This window comes from Amblyraja radiata, chromosome 7, assembly GCF_010909765.2.
Source record: "Amblyraja radiata isolate CabotCenter1 chromosome 7, sAmbRad1.1.pri, whole genome shotgun sequence".
NCBI classification, from domain to species: Eukaryota; Metazoa; Chordata; class Chondrichthyes; order Rajiformes; family Rajidae; genus Amblyraja; species Amblyraja radiata.
Genome location: NC_045962.1, coordinates 3,094,354 through 3,115,029, shown reverse-complemented (window position 1 = coordinate 3,115,029; position 20,676 = coordinate 3,094,354). Strand labels below are relative to the sequence as shown.

Here is a 20,676-nt window from a genome sequence, read left to right as displayed (position 1 = left end):
GGGCTTGTACACTCTGGAGTTTAGAAGGATAAGAGGGTATCTCATTGAAACATATAAGATTGTTAAGGGCTTGGACACGCTAGTGGCAGGAAACATGTTCCCGATGTTAGGGGAGTCCAGAACCAGGGGCCACAGTTTAAGAATAAGGAGTAAGCCATTTAGAACGGAGACGAGGAAACACTTTTTCTCACAGAGAGTGGTGAGTATGTGGAATTCTCAGCCTCAGAGGGTGGTGGAGGCCGGTTCTCTGGATGCTTTCAAGAGAGAGAGGCGGCGACATCACCACGGAGGTCCGCTGGACTGGAGGGCGGCATCTCCGGCCTGGATCGATCGCCTCAGCGCAGAGGGAGAACAAGGAGGGAAGAGACGGAAACTAAGACTTTGGCTCCATCACAGTGAGGATGTATTGTATATCTTTATTGTTATTTTCCTGAGTACTCACATACCCAGAGGAAACAAAAAAACGTTACTCAAACCAGTGTCCATTCAGTGTGCAGTAAAAAATAAATAGAAATAAAAATACATATATCATGAACAAGTTTAACACTACTCTCAACTAAACATCAACAGGCGTTCCGATCGGCAGCGGCACGACAGTGGCTCTGTCCAGGTTGGTGGTTGGTGCGCGATACTTTGGCAGGGGGCAAAGTCCGTTTAACAGTCTTATAGCCTGCGGGAAGAAGCTGAGGAGCATCCTGCTGGTTTTGCAGCTAATGCTCCTGTACCTCTTCCCCGATGGCAGGATGGAGAATATGTGATGCGATGGGTGGTAGGGGTCTTTGATGATGGAGATGGCTCTGTTGATACATCTCTTCCTGTATATGTCCAGCAAGAAAGGGAGTGGAGCACCAATAATCCTGCTGGCGGTCTTCACAATCCTGTCAAGTTGGTGCCGTTCGTACGCCTTGCAGCTCCTGAACCAGGAAGTGATGCCGTTGGTTAATGTGCTCTCGATTGCCCTCCACCATCTGGCCCCCCCATATCTCACTGACCTCCTCTCCCCCTACCAACCCTCACGGTCCCTCAGATCCACATCAGCCGGTCTCCTCTCCATCCACAAGTCCAACCTCCGCAGTTTTGGGGACAGAGCCTTCTCCAGGGCAGCTCCCAGGCTCTGGAACTCCCTCCCCCAACTGATCCGCAATTCCGTGTCCCTCACCATCTTCCAGTCCTGCCTCAAGACCCATCTCTTCACCTCTGCCTATCCTTAGCCCCACGTCCCCCTCCCTTTTCATCTGTGCATTAATTGCCTCATACTGTGTTTTGAATTGAATTCTGTCTTTACTTTGTGTACTAGTCATGTCTCTACTATTTATTTCATTCCCCTTACATGTTTTTCCTCTACCTGCTAAATTTTTGTAAGGTGTCCTTGAGACTCTTGAAAGGCGCCCATAAATAAAATGTATTATTATAATTATTATTCCTGTACCTATTGTCTATTGTCTATTGTCTATTGTCCCTCCCCCCGCCCACCCAGGCCACTGAGTGACGGCCCGCTCGGCCAATCACCCCGCGTGGAACCGCAGGAGGAGCGGATCCAGCCAATGGCCGGCGGAGGTTGAGGGTTGGGGGCGGGACTTGGCATCAGCTCGCTGCCCACTGCTGAGGCCAAAGACACCAGTAGCTTTGCTTCTGACAGATGTCACAATCCTGGATCGAAACTCAACCCGAACAGAAGTGAATAGAAACCAACAAACATTAACTTCCCTGCTGGACAAATTGGGCTCATTCCCAGCAGGAACCAAAGCCTGTGCACAGTGAAGGTGAGTTGTCTTTAGTTTGTGGGATTCTTTTACACGAATCTGATGCACAATTGTACAGATAAACACACAATATTAGGGCGGCAGAGTTACTGCCTCACAGCGCCAGCGACCCGAGTTCGATCCCGACTAAGGACCTGCTGTCTGTGCGGAGTTTGTCCGTTCTCCCTGTGACCCCGTGAGTTTTCTCCGTTTTCTTCCCACACTCCAAAGACGTGCAGGTTTGTAGGTTAATTGGTTTCTGTACATTGTCCCCAGTGTGAAGTTTACCACTTGATCGCTGGTCAGTACGGCACGGTGGGCCGAACGGCCTGATTCCACGCTGCTTCTCTTCAGTCTATAATCTAAAGTCATAAACGTTTAACGGAATGCCATGAACAATGAACTGCATGAAATGAAAATTGAACGGGAATATTATTAATGTCATTACACCGTGTTTAACTCTGTTAGTTCCTGAATGAACTGTTGCAGTTTCACTGAAAGACAAACACTGTTCCCAATTATCCATGTTAAATCAATTATCTAATATGTTACCGTATCCGTGTTCTCCAGAGATGCTGCCTGACCTGCTGAGTTACTCCAGCACTTTGTGTCTTTCATTTTCTGGTAAACAAGCATCTGCAGTTCCTTGCGTTTAAAATATATATATATATTCAGTTCATTGGCGTTGCCTGAATTTGCACCGAGGTGCCGCCTGTCCGGGTCTCTTGCCAGTTCGCCGGGTCCATCCTCAGACCGAGAGAAGGACGAGACGAGGCGAGAGAAGTCCGGAGAGAGCATCGGCAGAGAGTCGCTGCCGACCCCGGTACCGAGCGCTCAATGTCCCGCCACTGCTCCGGAGCAAGCCGCCAAAACAACTGCAACGCAATACCGTCTTAATACATGGGCACATTGGGCAGTTAGTTGCCGGGGCCCCATGCTAATCTATGTATGTTGTGACTTGCTGTCAATAAATAAATACTACACTAAACTATAAATATTTGTTATAGGAAAATGCATATTTAGCATGTGTTTTACTAAAGATAATGAACAATATTCAGATTCAATTTTAATTGTCATTGTCAGTGTACAGTACAGAGACAACGAAATGCATTTAGCATTCATGTTGATTTTGATGATGTGGACATTGGCATTGGCAAACTGTTGAAGACAAACTTTTTAAAAAGGCGAGGCAAACAATTGGGCTGCAGCCACCTGACAACCAAAAATATGATGCGTATATATGTGTGATATATATGTATATAAATATATAACACACACATATGTATGTTTCTCTAGCTTCTTTCTTGTGATCTCCCAATTTTGTTGAACTTTTTTTTCTTTCATTCAACCTCTCTCTCTGAAATCCTAATATTATGAATAAATAAAAATGAACACATGCCAAGATATTTTTTCATTCTATGTTAGTGTAAAGAAATATAGTGTATACATACCTACATTGATGGAGAAGTGCGAGCATGAGACATGAAAACTGCATTGCTACCATAGTTTAGTTTTTAATTTAACATATATTTGAGGGAAATCTACGTATATTTGAGGGAAATGAGTTACCGTATTTCCCGGCAATGAAGACGCACCACTATTTGAGTTGCTAAATTTTGAAAAAATGATGGCGGGACAGAATCGAGGGTTTGGTTTAGTCCAGGGGTCCGCAGCCTTTTTTGCCTAGGGGCCAGGACCCTCCAGGACTAGCTGCAGTTCCCAGGTCACCTGCAAGCCCCGGGTCTAGCTGCAGTTCCGCTGTCCGGGCCCGGCAGCCGCTCGCAGCCACCCGAGCTCTGAGTGAGTTTTTAAATGTGAATATCTCATAACTAAACATTTGTAGGTTAGCAGTATATTGCATCAATCCACTCATTTTCAAATCGTTCTACAATAAATTTCATAAACAAGGATAACACTTTTTATTTTTGTCACTTATGGTAAGATTTACATAATTTATTGTTTTATGTGTGAGATATACAGGGTGTTCAGAACAAAGACGGCAGTTCTTTGACAAGTACTCCGTAGTTCCCTATAGGAGATCTTATCAACAAGTATTCTGGACCCACTGTCAACATCTGAAATTACAGTAAAATATCATATAGAATTAACTTATAAGAACAAATCTGATTATAACTACATAACTGCAGAATGGATGATATGTCACTTAATTGCAATTGTTTTCGGGGGGGGGGGGGGGAGAGACATGTATATTGAAGATGCATTTTTCCTCTAGTAGGTCAATTTATGCCTACTGAATATATTCTGTATTCATGCCTACTATATTCTGTTGTGCTGAAGCAAAGCAAGAATTTCATTGTCCTATCTGGGACACATGACAATAAACTTCTCTTGACTTGACTTGATTTATCTTAAATGTAGAAGAGCTTACAATACCATGCATGCCTTACGACAAGAACAAAACCAAAAATGTACAGCAGTGTAAAAATTGATACCTTTATTATTGTTTAAGAAGAAACTGCAGATGCTGGAATATCAAAGGTAGACAAAAATGCTCCAGTATTTTTGTCTACCATTGATCCGTGTACATTGTGTATATTTAACACCATTTATCATGTATTTTAAACACCATTGATCCGTGTACATTGTGTGTATATATATATTATTTTTAAATAATTTTATTTATTAGTAGTGTACATTACAATAATTTGCCAAAAATAACATAATACATTTCCTGTACCACTTCATATTTTAAACTTTATAAAGCAGAAAAGTAAAGAGAGTGAAATAGGATAGTAAGTGTGTGAAAGAGTGATCAAAAGAGACCCTTAGACACGAAAAATTCGAAAAAGAATTAAGAAGTAAGCCATAGAAAAAGAAAAAGAGAAAAAGAAAACAGAAGATGTATTAAAAGTAAAAAAAGAGATAAAAGGGATATACCAACATTGTGTATATTTAATAGCATTTATCGTGTATATTTAAACATTATTTAAAACCGGCTTAAACACAATTAATTCGTGTACATTGTGTATATTTAACACAATTTATCCTGTATTTTAAACATTATTTCAAACCGGATTCGGGATCTCCGCGGCTTGGAGGTCCTGAATCGGCTGCCTCCTACCGGAGACCGGGGCTTCATGATGTTATAGGCCACAGGCCGGCGCTTTTCTCCGGCGAGGAATCCCAGACTATGCGAGGGAAAGTGCACGCTGCCCCCGCGACTAGAAGCTCCACACACCGCGGCTTCAGAGTGTTATAGTCCGCGGGCCAGCGATTGGAGCAATTCTTCTGGCGACCCCCGGCTCCGCGATCTGAGCTATAGGAAGAGATCGGCCTCAAGACAGAAAGTTCTAATTTGTTCTTACCTTTCGTCTTTAGTGGGGAACCTGAAGAAACACTGCTATAAAGTGCTTGAATCGCTTACATTGGCGATTCGAGCACTATAGCAGAATGGCTCGCTACGCGTGTAGATTTGGGCGCCATGACAGATGCCCATTAAAAAAAAACCCTAATATCTATGATTCCCAAAATGGCGCGCCACAAATTACCCATGAGCCCAGGACCGTACTACAGCTTTTTCGTCGAGTGGTTTATCTTGCTCCTCTATAATCTTTACCTCTGATTTAGTATCACGGTCAACTCTGCAACCACACGTATCTCACTCGCTACAGAACTGGAAATCCTGGAAAGGGGAACCCATCGTACTTATCAGCAAACATTTGTGAGAAATAAAAGAGTCAAAATATTTTTCAATAAGTGTGGATTCCACTCCAGACTTCTCACACACTGAACAACTGACCGGTACATTGTCCGGTACATTCGAGGATGTGAGCCTTTAAGTTCATACCCATCTTTTCACATGGAGCAAAGAATCTAGCAGACACTGTTGTGGATTGCCTTAATGAGAACAAAATTCCACTATCAAACTGCCGTGGTCAGTTGTATGACAATGCTTCAAATATGTCTGGACACTATACTGGATTGCAAGCACAGATTCATCACCTGGATGAGTTCGCCATCTATGTCCCCTGTGCTGGACACAGCCTGAACTTGGTGGGTGTAAATGTGGCAGAGTGTTGTCTACAGACTAACATTCTTTGACTTTGTTCAGTGTCTATATTCCCTTTTCTCTGCTTCTACACGTCGATGGAATATTCTGGCATCATCTTTAGCAACAAATGTTGTGGTCAAGCGTCTGTCTGACACGAGATAGTCGTCACATTTTGATGCTGTTCGTGCTCTGTGTGGGGGTTTGGAGAAAATTAAACATGCACTGGATTGTGTATCAGCTGACACTGAAGAGGAAGTGAACACAAGGCGAGAGGCAGGAGGATTGAGTGAGAAAATGGAGAACGTGGATACGATCTTTCTCACAATTCTTTGGAATGACATCCTTGAAAGAGTGAACAAAACAAGCAAGGTCCTGCAGTCAGAGGATGTAAACATACTTGTTGCCAAGAATCTTCTTGAGTCTCTGAAAACCCATCTTCAGGAAATTAGAGACAAATTTAGTGAATACCAATTGAAAGCCAGGAGTAGGTGTTCAGATTCAGATTATAGCGATGTGAAAAAACGGGAACGAAAACTAAATGTGTAGGTAGGGGCCCCAGTGCACTGCTTTATCCGGGGGCCTATAATGCTGTTAAGATGGCCCTGCCCCAGTGGCTGAAAGTGATTATTGTTTACTTGTACTAACCCCCCCCCCCTTATTAATAGCGAATGGTTCATAGAGTCATAGAGTGATACAGCGTGGGAACCATGGGCTCAACATGCCCACATAACATGTCCCAGCTACACTAGTCCCACTTGCCTGCGTTTGGCCCATATCCCTCCAAACATGTCCTATCCATGTACCTGTCTAAATGTTTCTTAAACGTTGGGATAGTCCCAGCCTCAACTGCCTCCTCTGGCAGCTCGTTCCACACACCCACCACCATTTGTGTGAAAAAGCTATCCCTCAGATTCCTCATGAATCCTTTCCCCTTCATTCGGAGGCCATAGCTTCTGGTTCTTTCTACAGTCCCTTGTCCAGCTCCCACTGCCTCTGTATAAAAGATTGAATAGGAGTCCTAGGGGTAACTTTGTCACACAGAGGGTGGTGGGCGTATGGAACAAGCTGCCGGAGGAGGTAGTTGAGGCAGGTACTACGTTTAAGAAACATTTAGACAGGTACATGGATGGGACAGGTTTAGAGGGCTATGGGCCAAATGCAGGCAAGTGGGACTAGTGTAGATTGACATGCTGATTGGTGTGTGCAAGCTAGACTGAGGGGCTTGTTTCCACACTGTATGACTGTGACTGGAAACATTGCCAATACATTCTCTCCACAGATGCTGCCTGACCTGTTGAGTTCCTCCAGCACTTTGTGACCTCAGACTTGGCATTGACTCCGTATACTGTGATCTCTTTTCATACCTTAACCATTTTGTGATTCTCTTCAGAGCTCCTATCGAAGTTAAATTTGCTGAATTCTACATTTTCTTTTATTACAGAAAAGAATTATGGGTTTGTTTCAAGTACATCCCCGCAATCTGGACACATACATTTACGAAAATCTCCAACCTGATGAAAGGTTTTTGAACCAAGTGGCTGAGACCATTGACAAGATTTGTACTTTCTTAAAGGAACAATGTCCCTACAAAATCAGTAAAGCTGTGAAGGTGAGATGACAGAATTGTACACTGATCGGAAATAGACCATGTTACTAAGTTGTAAACAAAGAAGGTCCCAGGATCACTGGTGCAAGTCTGAGTTCTGCAATCTCAATTCTAATTGCTTAAAAAATGTCTTTCTCCCAGTTGTGTGTGAACGGGTGATCAACGGTCACCGTCTCTAAAATAAAAGTGCTTGCTCCTGATTTCTCCTGCCAAAGACGTACCTTTAGAGAGGAGATGAGGAGGAATTTCTTTAGGCAGAGGGTGGTAAATCTACGAAATTCGTTGCCACAGACGGTTGTGAACTCAAGTCATCGGAGATTTTTTTAAGTGGAGATTGACAAGTTCATGATTAGGGTGTCAGGGTGTCAAAGGTTACAGGGAGAAGGCAGGAGAAAGGGGTTGAGAGAGAAAGATTGAGCCATGATTGAATGGCGGAGTAGACTCGATGGGCTGAATGGCCTAATTCTGCTCCTATGACATGAACATATGTAGAGTTATTATCACAGTGTTCAACCTTGGTCATGATATTCTACCCTTGACAACTAACCCAGAGATACCCACTGCCAGGATTCATACCTGCCTGGTATTGAGGCTTTTGTGAGTTCAAGACAACTCTAGTAGGTCGAGCCATCTCAAACACAGGATAAGTTAATAACCATGTATTTAATTTAGAGATACAGCGTGGAAAAATGCCCTTCTGCCCACCGAGTCCACACCGACCGTTATTCACCCATTCACACTTGTTCTATGTTATTCCACTTATCGTCCAATTGCTACCCTTATCATGTATTTATACACTGTGAATGGTTCGATTGTAATCATGTATTGTCTTTCTGATGACTGGATAGCAGGCAACAAAAGCTTTTCACTGTACCTCAGTGGTGGTGGCCCATCGGTAACGATGATGGCGGGTTGTGCAGTCTCAATTCTGGTGAGTTCTGACATGGCTCACGAGTCCAGGGCTGCACAAAAACCTGTGCGTGAATGGGTTTAAGGTGGAGAAGCTGTTGCACTTCTTCTTCTTGCGTGTGGCGTGCACAGCCTAAAGTTGCACGACAACTTGTTCTGTTTGATCTCCTGTTTGTGCACGCCAGGTTGATTGCATTCGTTGAGACAGGGTGGACCACGTGAAGGTTGCAATCTCCCACCACAAGCTGTTGAACTGTAACAACCCCACCCTCTTGGCCGCAGAAGTCAGAGTCAAGTGGTATGAAAAATGATTACGGCTGGAAACTTCTTGTCTGCAGTGGATGGCCATGTCATCTTTAGTGCTCTGACTAGCCCTTCGCATTCCACAGTGTGTTGCTGTGTTGCCTTTCCAGTACACGTCTCGGTACACGTGACATTAGACTGAACTGAAGCTGAAACAAATTAGGGGCAATTTTACACCTGCCACATAACCTCCAAATCTGCACGCGTTTGGGATTTGGGTGAAAACCGGAGCACCCAGAGGAAACCCACACGGTCACATGGAGATTGTGCCAACTCCACACAGACAGCACCCCTGGTCAGGATCGAACCCAGGTCCCTGGCGTTGTGAGGCAGCGGCTCTTCCTGCTGCACCACTGTGCTGCCCACATTTCTGATCAAACAGAAATAGACCAACAGGCTCATTTAAATGATGGTTTATCAGTGGTTGAACCAGTTTATTCCAGTAACCCTTCATATTTCAATCAATTATTTGTCATTCTTCCAAATGACCTTGCGCAGACACTGTACTACAAGGGTAAACTCCAAATTTCAACAACATTTGAAGAATGTGGAAACAGGCCCTTCGGCCCACCGAGTCCACACCAACCAACAATCACCCCATATACTAGCACTATTCTACACACTGGGGAAATTTACAATTTACTGAAGTAATTAACCTACAAACCTGTACATCTTTGGAATGTGGGAGGAAACTGGCGCCAAATAATAACAAGAAAACATCTTAGATTTGCTTCTAATTGGCATACTTAGTTGTACATTGTCCCCGCCAGAGATGATAGATATTCTGCATCGCCCTTATTGAGACCCCCAGGGGGCGCCGCACATTTGGCAGCCCTGCAAATAGTTTTTTCGTCTTTTATTAATCTTTTTTTTTAGGGTGTGTTAATAGTTCGTGTAAATGTTCTCCGGTTTGTTTTATGTGGGGCCAGGGGGACGGGGAAACTTTTTTTTCAATTTTCTTACCCTGCCGGAGATGTGATTATTTTTCTGGATCGTATCTCCGGTCGCTCTGCGGCCTACCATCGATCATGGAGATGGAGGCCTTCTCGGACTGACTTTGGGCCCCACTGCAGGATGTGAACTTAACATCAGAGTCGATCTCTTGCCTGGGATCGCTCCAACCACGGGCTGCGGACTGTACCATCGTGAGCTAGCAGTCACAGGAGAGGCCAAGTCGGGAAGCTCTAACACCGTGGAAGGTTCGACCAGCCCCGACGAGAGGTCCGATCACCGGCGCGGGGGAGCTGACATTCCCCCGATGCAGGAGCTGATCGCCACGAAGCGGTGGGCCCAAACTCCGCCGGCTACGGAGTCAAGATCGTTCCGTCAACGGAAGGCTCGAGGTTCCCGACCGTGGGAGAACAAAGAAGGGAAGAGATTTGAACTTTTTTTCACCTTCCATCACAGTGAGGAATGTGGAGGAGTAAATGTGGTGGATGTTTATGTTAAAATATATTTTGTGTGTTCTGTTGCTTTCTATTTGTATGACTGACTTGGCAAATGAAATTCCTCGTATGTTGCAAAACATACTTGGCTAATAACGTATTATTGTGATAATGATTGTGATTGATTGAATGTGCAATATCCCATAAAACATCTAGATCAGGTCGTCTCTCAATCCTGTAAGTCTGTAGCAAAGTGAAACACAGTTGTCAAGATATGATCTCACCCATTTCATCTGCTCCCACCTGGAATCATATTTCAAATGTCACGTGTAGCCTGCAATGGCTGCCTCGCCAAGAGTCTGTCTGTCCTTTCCTTCTTTGTGTCTGTTTCGTTTGTGTTAAATGGATGTTTTTTAGCTTGTTTTATGTAGGGGGGGGGGTGGAGTTGGGGGAAACTTTATCTAATCTCTTACCTCGATGGAGATGTAATTGTTTTTACTGTATCATATCTGCGCCCGCACTACGGCCAAATATCGTGGAGTTGGCGGCCTTTGTTGGAGATTGACCGAGAGCTGCATTGCGGGAGCCTGCGGACTAACCATGACGGAGTTCGCGACCCCTGTCGGGGGATCGTCTTTGGGGCTCCAACCGTGGGCGCCTGCATGAATTTAACATCGCGGAGCCCGCAGTCTCTGCTTAGAGACCAACATCGGGGACTACAAGCCACAGGAGTTTCATCTGTCCCGACGCAGGAGCTTTGATCACCCTTACAGGGGAGCTTCGATCGCCCCGACACGTGAGGTTCGATCGCCCCGACACGTGGGGTTCGGTCGCCCCGACACGTGGGGTTCGGTCGCCCCGACACGTGAGGTTCGGTCGCCCCGACACGTGAGGTTCGGTCGCCCCGACACGTGGGGTTCGATCGCCCAGACACGTGGGGTTCGGTCGCCCCGACACGTGGGGTTCGATCGCCCAGACACGTGGGGTTCGGTCGCGCCGACACGTGGGGTTCGATCGCCCAGACACGTGAGGTTCGATCGCCCCGACACGTGGGGTTCGATCGCCCAGACACGTGGGGTTCGGTCGCCCCGACACGTGGGGTTCGATCGCCCCAACACGTGGGGTTCGGTCGCCCCGACACGTGAGGTTCGGTCGCCCCGGAGCATGGGGTTCAACCTCCGGCTGCGGGAGCTGCGATTGCCCTGACGGATGGTTCGACTGCCTTGACCGCGGGAGAATAAAGAGGAAGTAGATTGGACTTTATTGCCTTCCATCACAGTGAGGAATGTGGGGAATCCACTGTGGTGGATGTTTATGCTAATTTTAATGTATTTGTGTGTTTTGTTGTTTTTTTTAGTATGGCTGTGTGGTAATTTGAATTTCACTGCACCTTAATTGGTACATGTGACAATAAACTGACCTTGAAACCTTGAATGAAGGCACAGTGATATGCGGATTACCATACAGCCATATGAAAACTCCTCACTGTGATGGAAGGCAATAAAGTGCAATCTTCTTGCTCTTTATTCTCCTGCCGTTGGGGCAGTCGAACCATCCACAGTCAGGGCGCTCGAAACTCCCGCGTTGGGGTGGTCGAAACTCCTGCGGCTTGGAGTTCCCGAATTCGGTCTATGACCAGAGACCACGGGCTCCGTGATGCTAAGTCCACAAACACCCACATTTGAAGCTCTGAGGTCGACCCCTGGCAAAGAGATCGCGCGCTCCGCGATGTTAAAGTCCCGTGGGCGACCACGGTGGAGCTTTGAAAAGTCCATCTCCAGCAGAGGCCGTCAACTCCTCAATGTTAGGCCGCGGTGCGGACGGAGATACGATACGGAAAAAAATCGCAACTCAGTCGAGCTAAGAGACTAGAAAAAGTTTGCCCCAATCTCCCCCCCACATAAAACAAGTTAAAGAAGACTAAAAACATCCATCTAACACATACTATTTCAACACAAAGAAGGAAAGGACAGATAGACTGTTGGCGAGGCAGCAATTGCTGGCGCCACCCGGTGGTGTCTGACCCAAACTGATAAAAAGTGAGTTGCGATGTAGTGATTTAGGCCTAATTGGAGTACAAGTGCATTTGACAAATGGAATTAGGGCTGGCACGGTGGTGCAGTGGTAGAGTTGCTGTCTTACAGTGCCAGAGACCCAGGTTTGATCCTGACTGCGGGTGCTGCCTGTACGCAGTTTGTATGTTCTCCCCTTGACCACGTGGGTTTTCTCCGGGTGCTCTGGTTTCCTCCCATACTCCAAAGACATGGTTAGCACGGACTCAGTGGGCCAAAGGGCCTGTTTAGGTGCTGTATCTCTAAACTAAAAAAAAAGAAAAATCATTTATTTAAAAGGTTGCATTGTTGTTTTATCTCTTTTAGGGTGGATCCCTTGGAAAAGGAACAGCTGTAAAAAATGGCGCTGATGCAGATTTGGTTGTCTTTCTCAACAACTTCAAGAGTTTTGAAGACCAAACGGGAAACCGGACTGAAATTTTGAGAGTCATTTCTGATCTGTTGTTGAAATATGAGAAAAACATTGGACATCAGATCAAAATGACACCGCCCAAAATAAATCACAGTTCTTCTCCTCCTCGCTCCCTCAACTTCCAGTTTAAATCCACAAGATCGTCTGATTTTGTTGAGGTCGATGTTCTCCCTGCATTTGATGCCTTAGGTATGAGGCTTTGAACTCATTGAAAATAACCGGTTTAATGAAAAATATGGGATGTTTTACATCATACCTGCAATGTTCGCATCCAAGGCATTAATGTATATTACAACCAGCAATAGTCCCAGCACTGATGGTCCCAGCACATTGATCAAAGATTTGAAATCAGGAAAAAATACATTCTTCCACCGAAGGCATTCCACTGGTCACAGATTTAGGAATCAGTACAACATCTTTCCACCACTACTCTGTTCCTCCCACCACCAAGCCAATTTGGATCCATTTGGCTGGCATATCTTGGATCCCACCTATCTTAAACTTCTGCACTAGCCTGCTATGCGGGACCTTGTCAAATACATTACTGAAGTCCATATGGACAACATCTATTGCCCTACCTTCATAAATCCTTAGTCACCCACTCAAAAAATCTCAGACAAATTAGTAAAGGTCGAGAACCTTCTTCAGACTGTGTGAAAATGGGTCTCAACCCATAACGTTACCCATTGCTTTTCTCCAGAGATGCTGCCTGAACTTGTGAGTTACTGCAGGATTTTTTGTCTATCTTTGGTGTAAACCAGCATCTACAGCTCCTTCCTACCCCATATCTCAGATCAGCTTCTGCCTTTCCAAATGAACATAAATCATATCCTCTAGAACTCTCTCCAATAATTTCAAAGGAACATTGTAAAGTTCCACCCTGCTAAACTTAAAAGTCTTATCCGACTTGTGAAGTATTGGTATACTGAGGTATATTTGGAGACTGTTGGAGGCTGAAATTGTTGTGTGAAGATGCGAATGCAGTTGTCTAAGTTGAAGTGTTATTGGAAGGGCAAGTACATCAGGGATAGAGACATTATTGGTGCACCATCCTGCAGTGATGTGCTGCATTATCCTCACTAGATCTTGGCCTGCATTGTGCCAATGGCCTTTCATTCAAGGTCAGCCAAAAGCCTAGTCCTGCATCTAGAACATTATCTTGCTGACGTTGTCTGACCTGTGGATCTCCATGTGGTGTCATCTTTGTTTGTCATCTTTGATGCTGTCCAACATGTTGGAAAAAGCTCTCATCAGGAGGATGAATTTTGCCGAAATTCTGAAGAAATTACATAGGTGGATGCTCCCAAACATTTCTAACGCTTACATAATGTTCTGTCAATGGTCAATAACTTATTATGTTTAAGATGACATACATAGTCTGTATCTAAGCAATAAAATTTTACTTTTTTGTCCTGAAGGTCAAGTAACAAGAACTCGTGCTCAAGTCTATAAAGATCTCATTGCAACTGGAAAACGTGGGGGGGAATTCTCGCCAAGTTTCACCGAACTTCAGAGGGACTTTGTAAAAGCCCGTCCTACTAAACTTAAAAGTCTTATCCGACTTGTGAAGTATTGGTATACTGAGGTAATTCAGAGACTGGTGCTGAAATTGTTCTACAAAGAGGTGTATGCAGTTATTTAAGTTGAATGAATGAAAGAATGAATGAATAGTACTTCATTATCACATGTGACATCCCACAGTGAAATGTGTAGGAAGGAACTGCAGATGCTGGTTTAAAGCGAAGATAGACACAAAATGCTGGAGTAACTTAGTGGGACAGGCAGCATCTCTGGAGAGGAATGGGTGACATTTCGGACCGAGACTGACGAAGGGTCTCGACCCGAAACGTTACCCATTCCTTCTCAGATGCTGCCCATCCCACTGAGTTACTCCAGCTTTTTGTGCCTATCTTGGCACAGTGAAATTCTTTGTTTTGCATACCATAAACAAAGTATGCACAGAGTCGCCACGTATATGGTGCTGACAAAGTTACAAAGTGTTGTTTGTAGTCCCAATGGTCCCTCTGCATTATCGGTGGCCCCCACACCGGGCCCCTCTTTGTTCTCTCGGAAGCACGTCAATGACCAACCGTCAGCACACACTGTGGACCCTCCGATGTTTCAAGTTGGGATCCTTCTTCAGTAGGGACTAATGTTGGTCCCATCTTCATCCCCCCCTCCACTGGGTCCCCACTTAGTTCTCATGTCGGGTACCCCTTTGTTCTCGGCAACTTAAATAGCTTTTGGAAGAGCAAGTGCACATCAAATCACATTGTTGGGCAACGTTTGGTCAATCAAGCACATGTCAGGTACCAGTAAATTAGTCTTGTTAGACCCATACTCTGCTGTTCCCTATAGACCTCTCAAGTGCCCATCCAGCCCCCATCATGCTCACACTGTTTATCTGTGTCTATCTCCACCTATCACTTGCCAGGCTTTGTCCCCTGTACTCTAATCAGTCTGAAGATGAGTCCCAACCCAAAACGTTACTGATCCATGACCTCCAGACATGCTGCCTGGCCCGTGGAGTTACTCCAGTACTTTGTGTCTTTATTGGGGTAAACTTGGACTGTTGGGAGCATGCTGTGAAGCATCCCAATAACATGCTTTCTACGGTGCATCTGTTCCTAGGCACACAGGGAACTGCAGATGCTGGTTTAATCAAAAGATACAAAGTGTTGGAGTAGATTCCTATCCACATTCTCCAGAGAAGCTGCCTGACCTGCTGAGTTATTGCAGCATTTTGAGTTGTTTTTTTTGTGATAAATTAGCATTTACAGTTCCTTGTGTCTTCCTTTAGTAGAAGCGGATTAATTCTGTGTCAGCTCCCCTACAAGCAGTGATTTCCAGAATGGAGCAAATCTTTGTACAGAGGTTTTTCCTTGCAATCTCTTGCACCTTTGGGTTAAATTTGACATCCCTGTCTCTGATCCTGGAACGAATCAGTATCCGCGCTGTATCTCTCAACTAAACTAAACAACGCAATCAAGACCTTAACAATTCATTGTATAAAATATTCTCATCCCTTCGCTAATATTTTTGTTAATTATGTTAAATTATGATAATTATGTCAAAGTTGAGTTTCCACCAGAGGAAACAGACAGTGAATGGTTCTTTAATTTGGCGATTATGTTCTTTAATGTGTGGTATTACTGAAGTGTAGTTTAGAGATACAGCGTGGAAACAGGCCCTTCGGCCCACCGAGTCTGTGCTGACCAGCGATCACCCGTACACTAGTTCTACCCGACACACCAGGGACAAATGCCAATTGACCTCAATGTGGGAGGAATCCGGAGAACCCGGAGAAAACCACGCTGTCACAGGGAGAATGTGCAAACTCCATACAGACAGCATCCATAGTCAGGATGATGCTCTACCGACTGAGCTATCCGGGCCCTGAAGTTATTCAAACAAGAAAGAGAGAGTTCAAGGGCGGAAGGTTCAAATGTTGATTTATTTCTATCTAACAGCATGTCCATCGCCCATATAAACCCCAACTGAGAAGCGGAGAGGATTTGCCACCGAAGTATGCTCTGGAACTGCTGATCATCTATGCATGGGAGAGCGCTGAGAAGGAAGAACATTTCAGCACCGTGGAAGGATTTCGCACCGTTCTGGAACTGATTGTCCAGTACAAACACCTTTGCATATTTTGGACCACAAACTACAGCATCAGATTAATGAAAAACAAGCTTAAAGAATCAAAGTAAGTTACTTTCAAACCATATTTGCCCTTTCTGGGATATTCTAGAATCAACACAGCACAGTGAAAGGTTATTTGAAATTGGAAGGAACTGCAGAGGCTGGTTTATCCCAAAGATAGAAACCAGAGCGCCCGGAGAAAAGTCACGCAGGTCACGGGGAGAACGTACAAACTCCATACACACAGTACCCGTAGTTGGGATCAAACCGGGGTCTCTGGCGCTGTAAGGCAGCAACTCTACCACTACGCCATCAATATTTAGTCTAGGGTACAGAAGGTCAGGAGGCAACAAGGAATCGATGTAAGGATAAGCAGCCATAAAGGTTTGCGCAAGGGATAATTCCCAGAGGATTTTGTGGTGTACAGATCGAGCTAATAAAATTGGTTTGGGCTGCTGATGTTTATGTGTTTGAACCCTTAGGCCAATGATCCTTGACCCCGCAGACCCAACAGGTAACGTTGCTGCAGCAGCGAGATGGGATCTAGTGGCAGAAGCGGCCAAGTACTGTTTACAGCAGAAGTGTGTGAAAGATGTCAACTCCTGGGACGTTAAGGTAAAATATCACAGGAAACATGTATTGGTATTGGTTTATTATTGCCACATGTATCGAGGTAATGGTGAAAAAGCTTTTCTTTGCATGCTATCCAAATTAAATCAGACAACACCATCCATGGGGTTTTTTTGCACATTGGCCTTCATCAGACAGAGTATTGAATTTCGAAGTTGGGAGGTCATGTTGCAGTTGTAAAAGACTTTGGTGAGGCCGCATTTCGAGTATTGGGTACAGTTTTGGCCACCATGTTATGGGAAAGATGTTGTCAGGCTGAAAAGAATGCAGAGAAGATTTATGACGATGTTGCCAGGACTAGAGGGTGTGAGCTATAGGGAGAGGTTGAGTAGCCTGGAACTATATTCCATGGAGTGCAGGAGGATGAGGGGTGATCTTATAGAGGTGTACAAAATCATGAGAGGAATAGATCGGGTAGATGTACAGAGTCTCTTGCCCATAGTATGGGAATCTAGAACCAGTAGACACAGGTGTAAAGTGAAGGGGGATGATGTAATGGGAACCTGAGGAGTTATGTTTGGAACAAAACATTTAGACAGGTACATAGATAGGACAGGTTTAGAGGGATATGGGCCAAATGCAGGCGGGGGGGGGGGGGGACTAGTGTAGATGGTCCATGTTGGCCAGTGTGGGCAAGTTGGGCCGAAGGGCCAACTTTCCATGCCGTAAGACTCTATGAATCTATGATTACAATTAAACCCCATGCACAAGTGCAACAGGTAGAGCAAAGAACAAAATACTAAAGGGCAGAATACTGTAGCATTACAGTTCCAGAGACAACGGTCAATGTCTGCAAAGAGGTAGGTTGGAAGATTGGGACTGCACCATGGCTTATGGGAGGAATGTTCAGGATTCTGACAACTGAGGAGAGGAAGCTGTTTCTGAGTATGGTGGTACATGCTTCCAATACTTTTGGATCTTCTGCCCGATGAGAACAGGGAGAAGTGGGAATGACTGGGGTGAGAAAGGTCCTTGACCCTGTTAGCTGCCCACCCGATAAAGCAAAATGTTAGATGCAGGGGGAGTCTGGTCTGTGTGATGGACAGACCAGACTCCACAATTCAGGAATGTTGCATTGTGATGGTATCCATCTCAACCACCTCCTCCAGCAGCTCATTCCATACACTCAGGAACAGCTTCTTCCCTTCTTTTATCAGGCTTGTGAACAGTCATTCCATTAGCTAGAGTACTCTCCAACCTCCACCCACCGTAGACCGTGTTTATGGACTCTGCCAGAGGAGGAGTTGAGGCAGGTACGATCACAACATTTAAAAGACATTTGGAGAATTGCATGGAAAGGTTTAGAGGGATATGGGCCAAACGCAGGCTGGTGGGACTAGCGTAAATGGGGCATTTTGGTCGGCATGGACAAGTTGGGCTGAAGGGCCTATTTCCATGCTGGTATGACTATGACTATATTCAATGGTCTGGACTTTTAATGAATGGTGAATTGAGGCCACATGCATGACCATCGCTCCCTGATCTATCCAGGCGGAAATGTGGTGTTTAAGTTGGCTCCTATTGTGTACATCTACCCAATCTATTCTTCTCATGATTTTGTGCACGTCTATAAGATCTCCCCTCATCCTCCTGCGCTCCAAAGAATAAATCTTGTGTTGCAAGTGCACCCGATGATGCCCAAAACAATGGGTGTCCACCATCTCACTCACTTGTTCTGTGTCTTGTCCAAATTGAAAAGGAACTACATTTCATTCATTGCCATTTTTGCTTGTGTTCCACAGCCAGGGAAAGACATTTGAAATCACTTTGACCGGCCTGGATGGTAATTCATTACGACTAACGGACAACATTTATTTCAAGGTCTCTGAGCTCAAACGCAACATTCAGCAAAATTGGACCATTCCAGTCTCCCAACAACGCCTGGTATTCAGTGGCACCATTTTGGATGATAGCAACACATTGTTGGATGCCAGGATCTTCTTTGATGCAACGATCATTACCCCATTCCTGCCTTCTCCCCCTATTATCTGACTCTGCTATTTTTAAGAGCCCTATCTAGCTCTCTCTTGAAAGCATCCAGAGTACCTGCCTCCACCGCCCTCTGAGGCAGAGAATTCCACAGACTCACCACTCTCTGTGAGAAAAAGTGTTTCCTCGTCTCCGTTCTAAATGGCTTACTCCTTATTCTTAAACTGTGGCCCCTGGTTCTGGACTCCCCCAACATCGGGAACACGTTTCCTGCCTCTAGTGTGTCCAAGCCCTTAACAATCTTACATGTTTCAATGAGATTCCCTCTCATCCATCTAAACTCCAGAGTGTACAAGCCCAGCTGCTCCATTCTCTCAGCATATGACAGTCCCGCCATCCCGGGAATTAACCTTGTAAACATACGCTGCACTCCCTCAATAGCAAGAATGTCATTCCTCAAATTAGGACGATTCAGCATGTTCATCCCCACATGAGGGGCAGTAGATAAGGTTGTTTGGCGCTTTGTAACTTGGTCAGCGACAGATAGGTGGGGACACTCTTGTATAGCCTAGGTTGTGTGCAAAACAAAGCATTTCACTGTACCGAGGTACCCTACCCTGATAGGTACATGTAACAATAAAATATCATTCATTCATTCATTTGTGCAGTCTCAGTTCACATTCCCCACACCCCTCAGACCTCAACAAACATGCTCAACACTCAGCTCTCTATCTGGGCAGTTTAAACTCTATTTACAACCTTCACCTTGTGCACACACTTACAATGTTCAAATGACAATGTGGATGCCCATAGCTACTGATTTTCAAACTGTGGACGAAATAAATAATATCCTTTCTTACTTAAGTTTGATCGGAATTGAACAAGGTAACGAAAGTGTGTGCGGAGGTGGCATTTGGCATCTATCGTTGACCAGGTGCAGAAGAGGATCGTGAGAATCGGCAAAATAAGATTTAGACGCATTCCCTCTTGGTGAATGTAAACATAACAACATTAGGACTGAGATAAGGAAGCCTGTTTCGCCGTGGGAAGTTACATTAGACCACCTGTAGCGTAGAAATGTTGCCGTAAATGGGGGCTTATGATTCGCTCTGAGAGGGGGCAGTGGCACGACAGTGGACCATTTTCCCACCACCTGTTCATCCAGGCGATCTTATGTGACTAATATCCGCAAATGCAACTGGGGCAATAGACAATAGGTGCAGGAGTAGGCCATTCGGACCTTCGAGCCAGCACCGCCATTCACTGTGATCATGGCTGATCATCCCCAATCAGTACCCCATTCCTGCCTTCTTCCCATATCCCCTGACTCCGCTATCTTTAAGAGCCCTATCTAGCTCTCTCTTGAAAGTATCCAGAGAACCGGCCTCCACCGTGTTTGACATATTAACCATCTGTTGTTGAATAAGATTAACATAAATATAAACTATATTATGACTAATGAAATCATTAATACCCATGTAGTGGATGATAGTTATAGGAAAACATATAGCCAAGGACGAAGTATATTTTCGTACATTTGTATCTAACACAAAATAAAACTAGGTTAACTGCACAGTATAACTGTCGGCTAATTCTGCTGTAAAGTCAGAGAACTGGTGAGCAGTTAACAGCCGCCATCTCTCCATAATATTATGCAATAAAATCTCTTGAAGCAAACCTCAAAGTCTCTGTTTTTCCTTTAATTTCCCTCTCAGTCATTTCTTCCACACAACTATTTGATAATTATGCTGATTTTTCGTTGGACTGCGTTGAAAGGATCATAAGGAATTCACGTTCACTTGATTGGACTAATTATTTTTTTGGATACGTTGAAAAATCCTCATGAGTACAATATAGAAGGTGGCAGTAACAAGGACTGTAGATGCCCATTTACCAAAGAAAGACACCAAATGCTCGTGTAACTCAGCAGGACAGGCAGCATCTCTGAAGAACATGAAAAACGTGACGTTTTCAGAACTTGTTCGACTCATTATACTTCATCTATCTATCTATAACCAATAAACTAAACTACTT

The 20,676-nt window shown here is 44.8% G+C and overlaps 1 protein-coding gene and 1 long non-coding RNA gene across 2 annotated transcripts; both read left to right on the top strand.

Annotated features, from left to right (window-relative positions):
• The first annotated feature begins 1,615 nt into the window (after positions 1-1,615).
• On the top strand, positions 1,616-16,151 carry LOC116975669 (2'-5'-oligoadenylate synthase 1-like). Its single transcript, XM_033024995.1, has 5 exons — positions 1,616-1,763; positions 7,196-7,363; positions 12,336-12,630; positions 13,860-14,026; positions 15,912-16,151. Exons 2-5 carry the CDS (start codon positions 7,205-7,207, stop codon positions 16,149-16,151), a joined length of 861 nt encoding a protein of 286 aa, XP_032880886.1. The 5' UTR covers positions 1,616-1,763; positions 7,196-7,204.
• Positions 16,152-16,368: 217 nt separating this feature from the next.
• On the top strand, positions 16,369-20,320 carry LOC116974946. Its single transcript, XR_004412489.1, has 2 exons — positions 16,369-16,698; positions 18,456-20,320. It is a non-coding gene; the product is annotated as an uncharacterized LOC116974946 (long non-coding RNA).
• Positions 20,321-20,676: the final 356 nt, after the last annotated feature.

Coding starts and splice junctions, on each gene's coding strand:
- LOC116975669 (XM_033024995.1), top strand. CDS start 7,205: ATGGGTTTGTTTCAAGTACATCCCCGCAATCTGGACACATACATTTAC. Junction 7,364..12,335: donor AAATCAGTAAAGCTGTGAAG/GTGAGATGACAG, acceptor TATCTCTTTTAG/GGTGGATCCCTTGGAAAAGG. Junction 12,631..13,859: donor CCCTGCATTTGATGCCTTAG/GTATGAGGCTTT, acceptor TTTGTCCTGAAG/GTCAAGTAACAAGAACTCGT.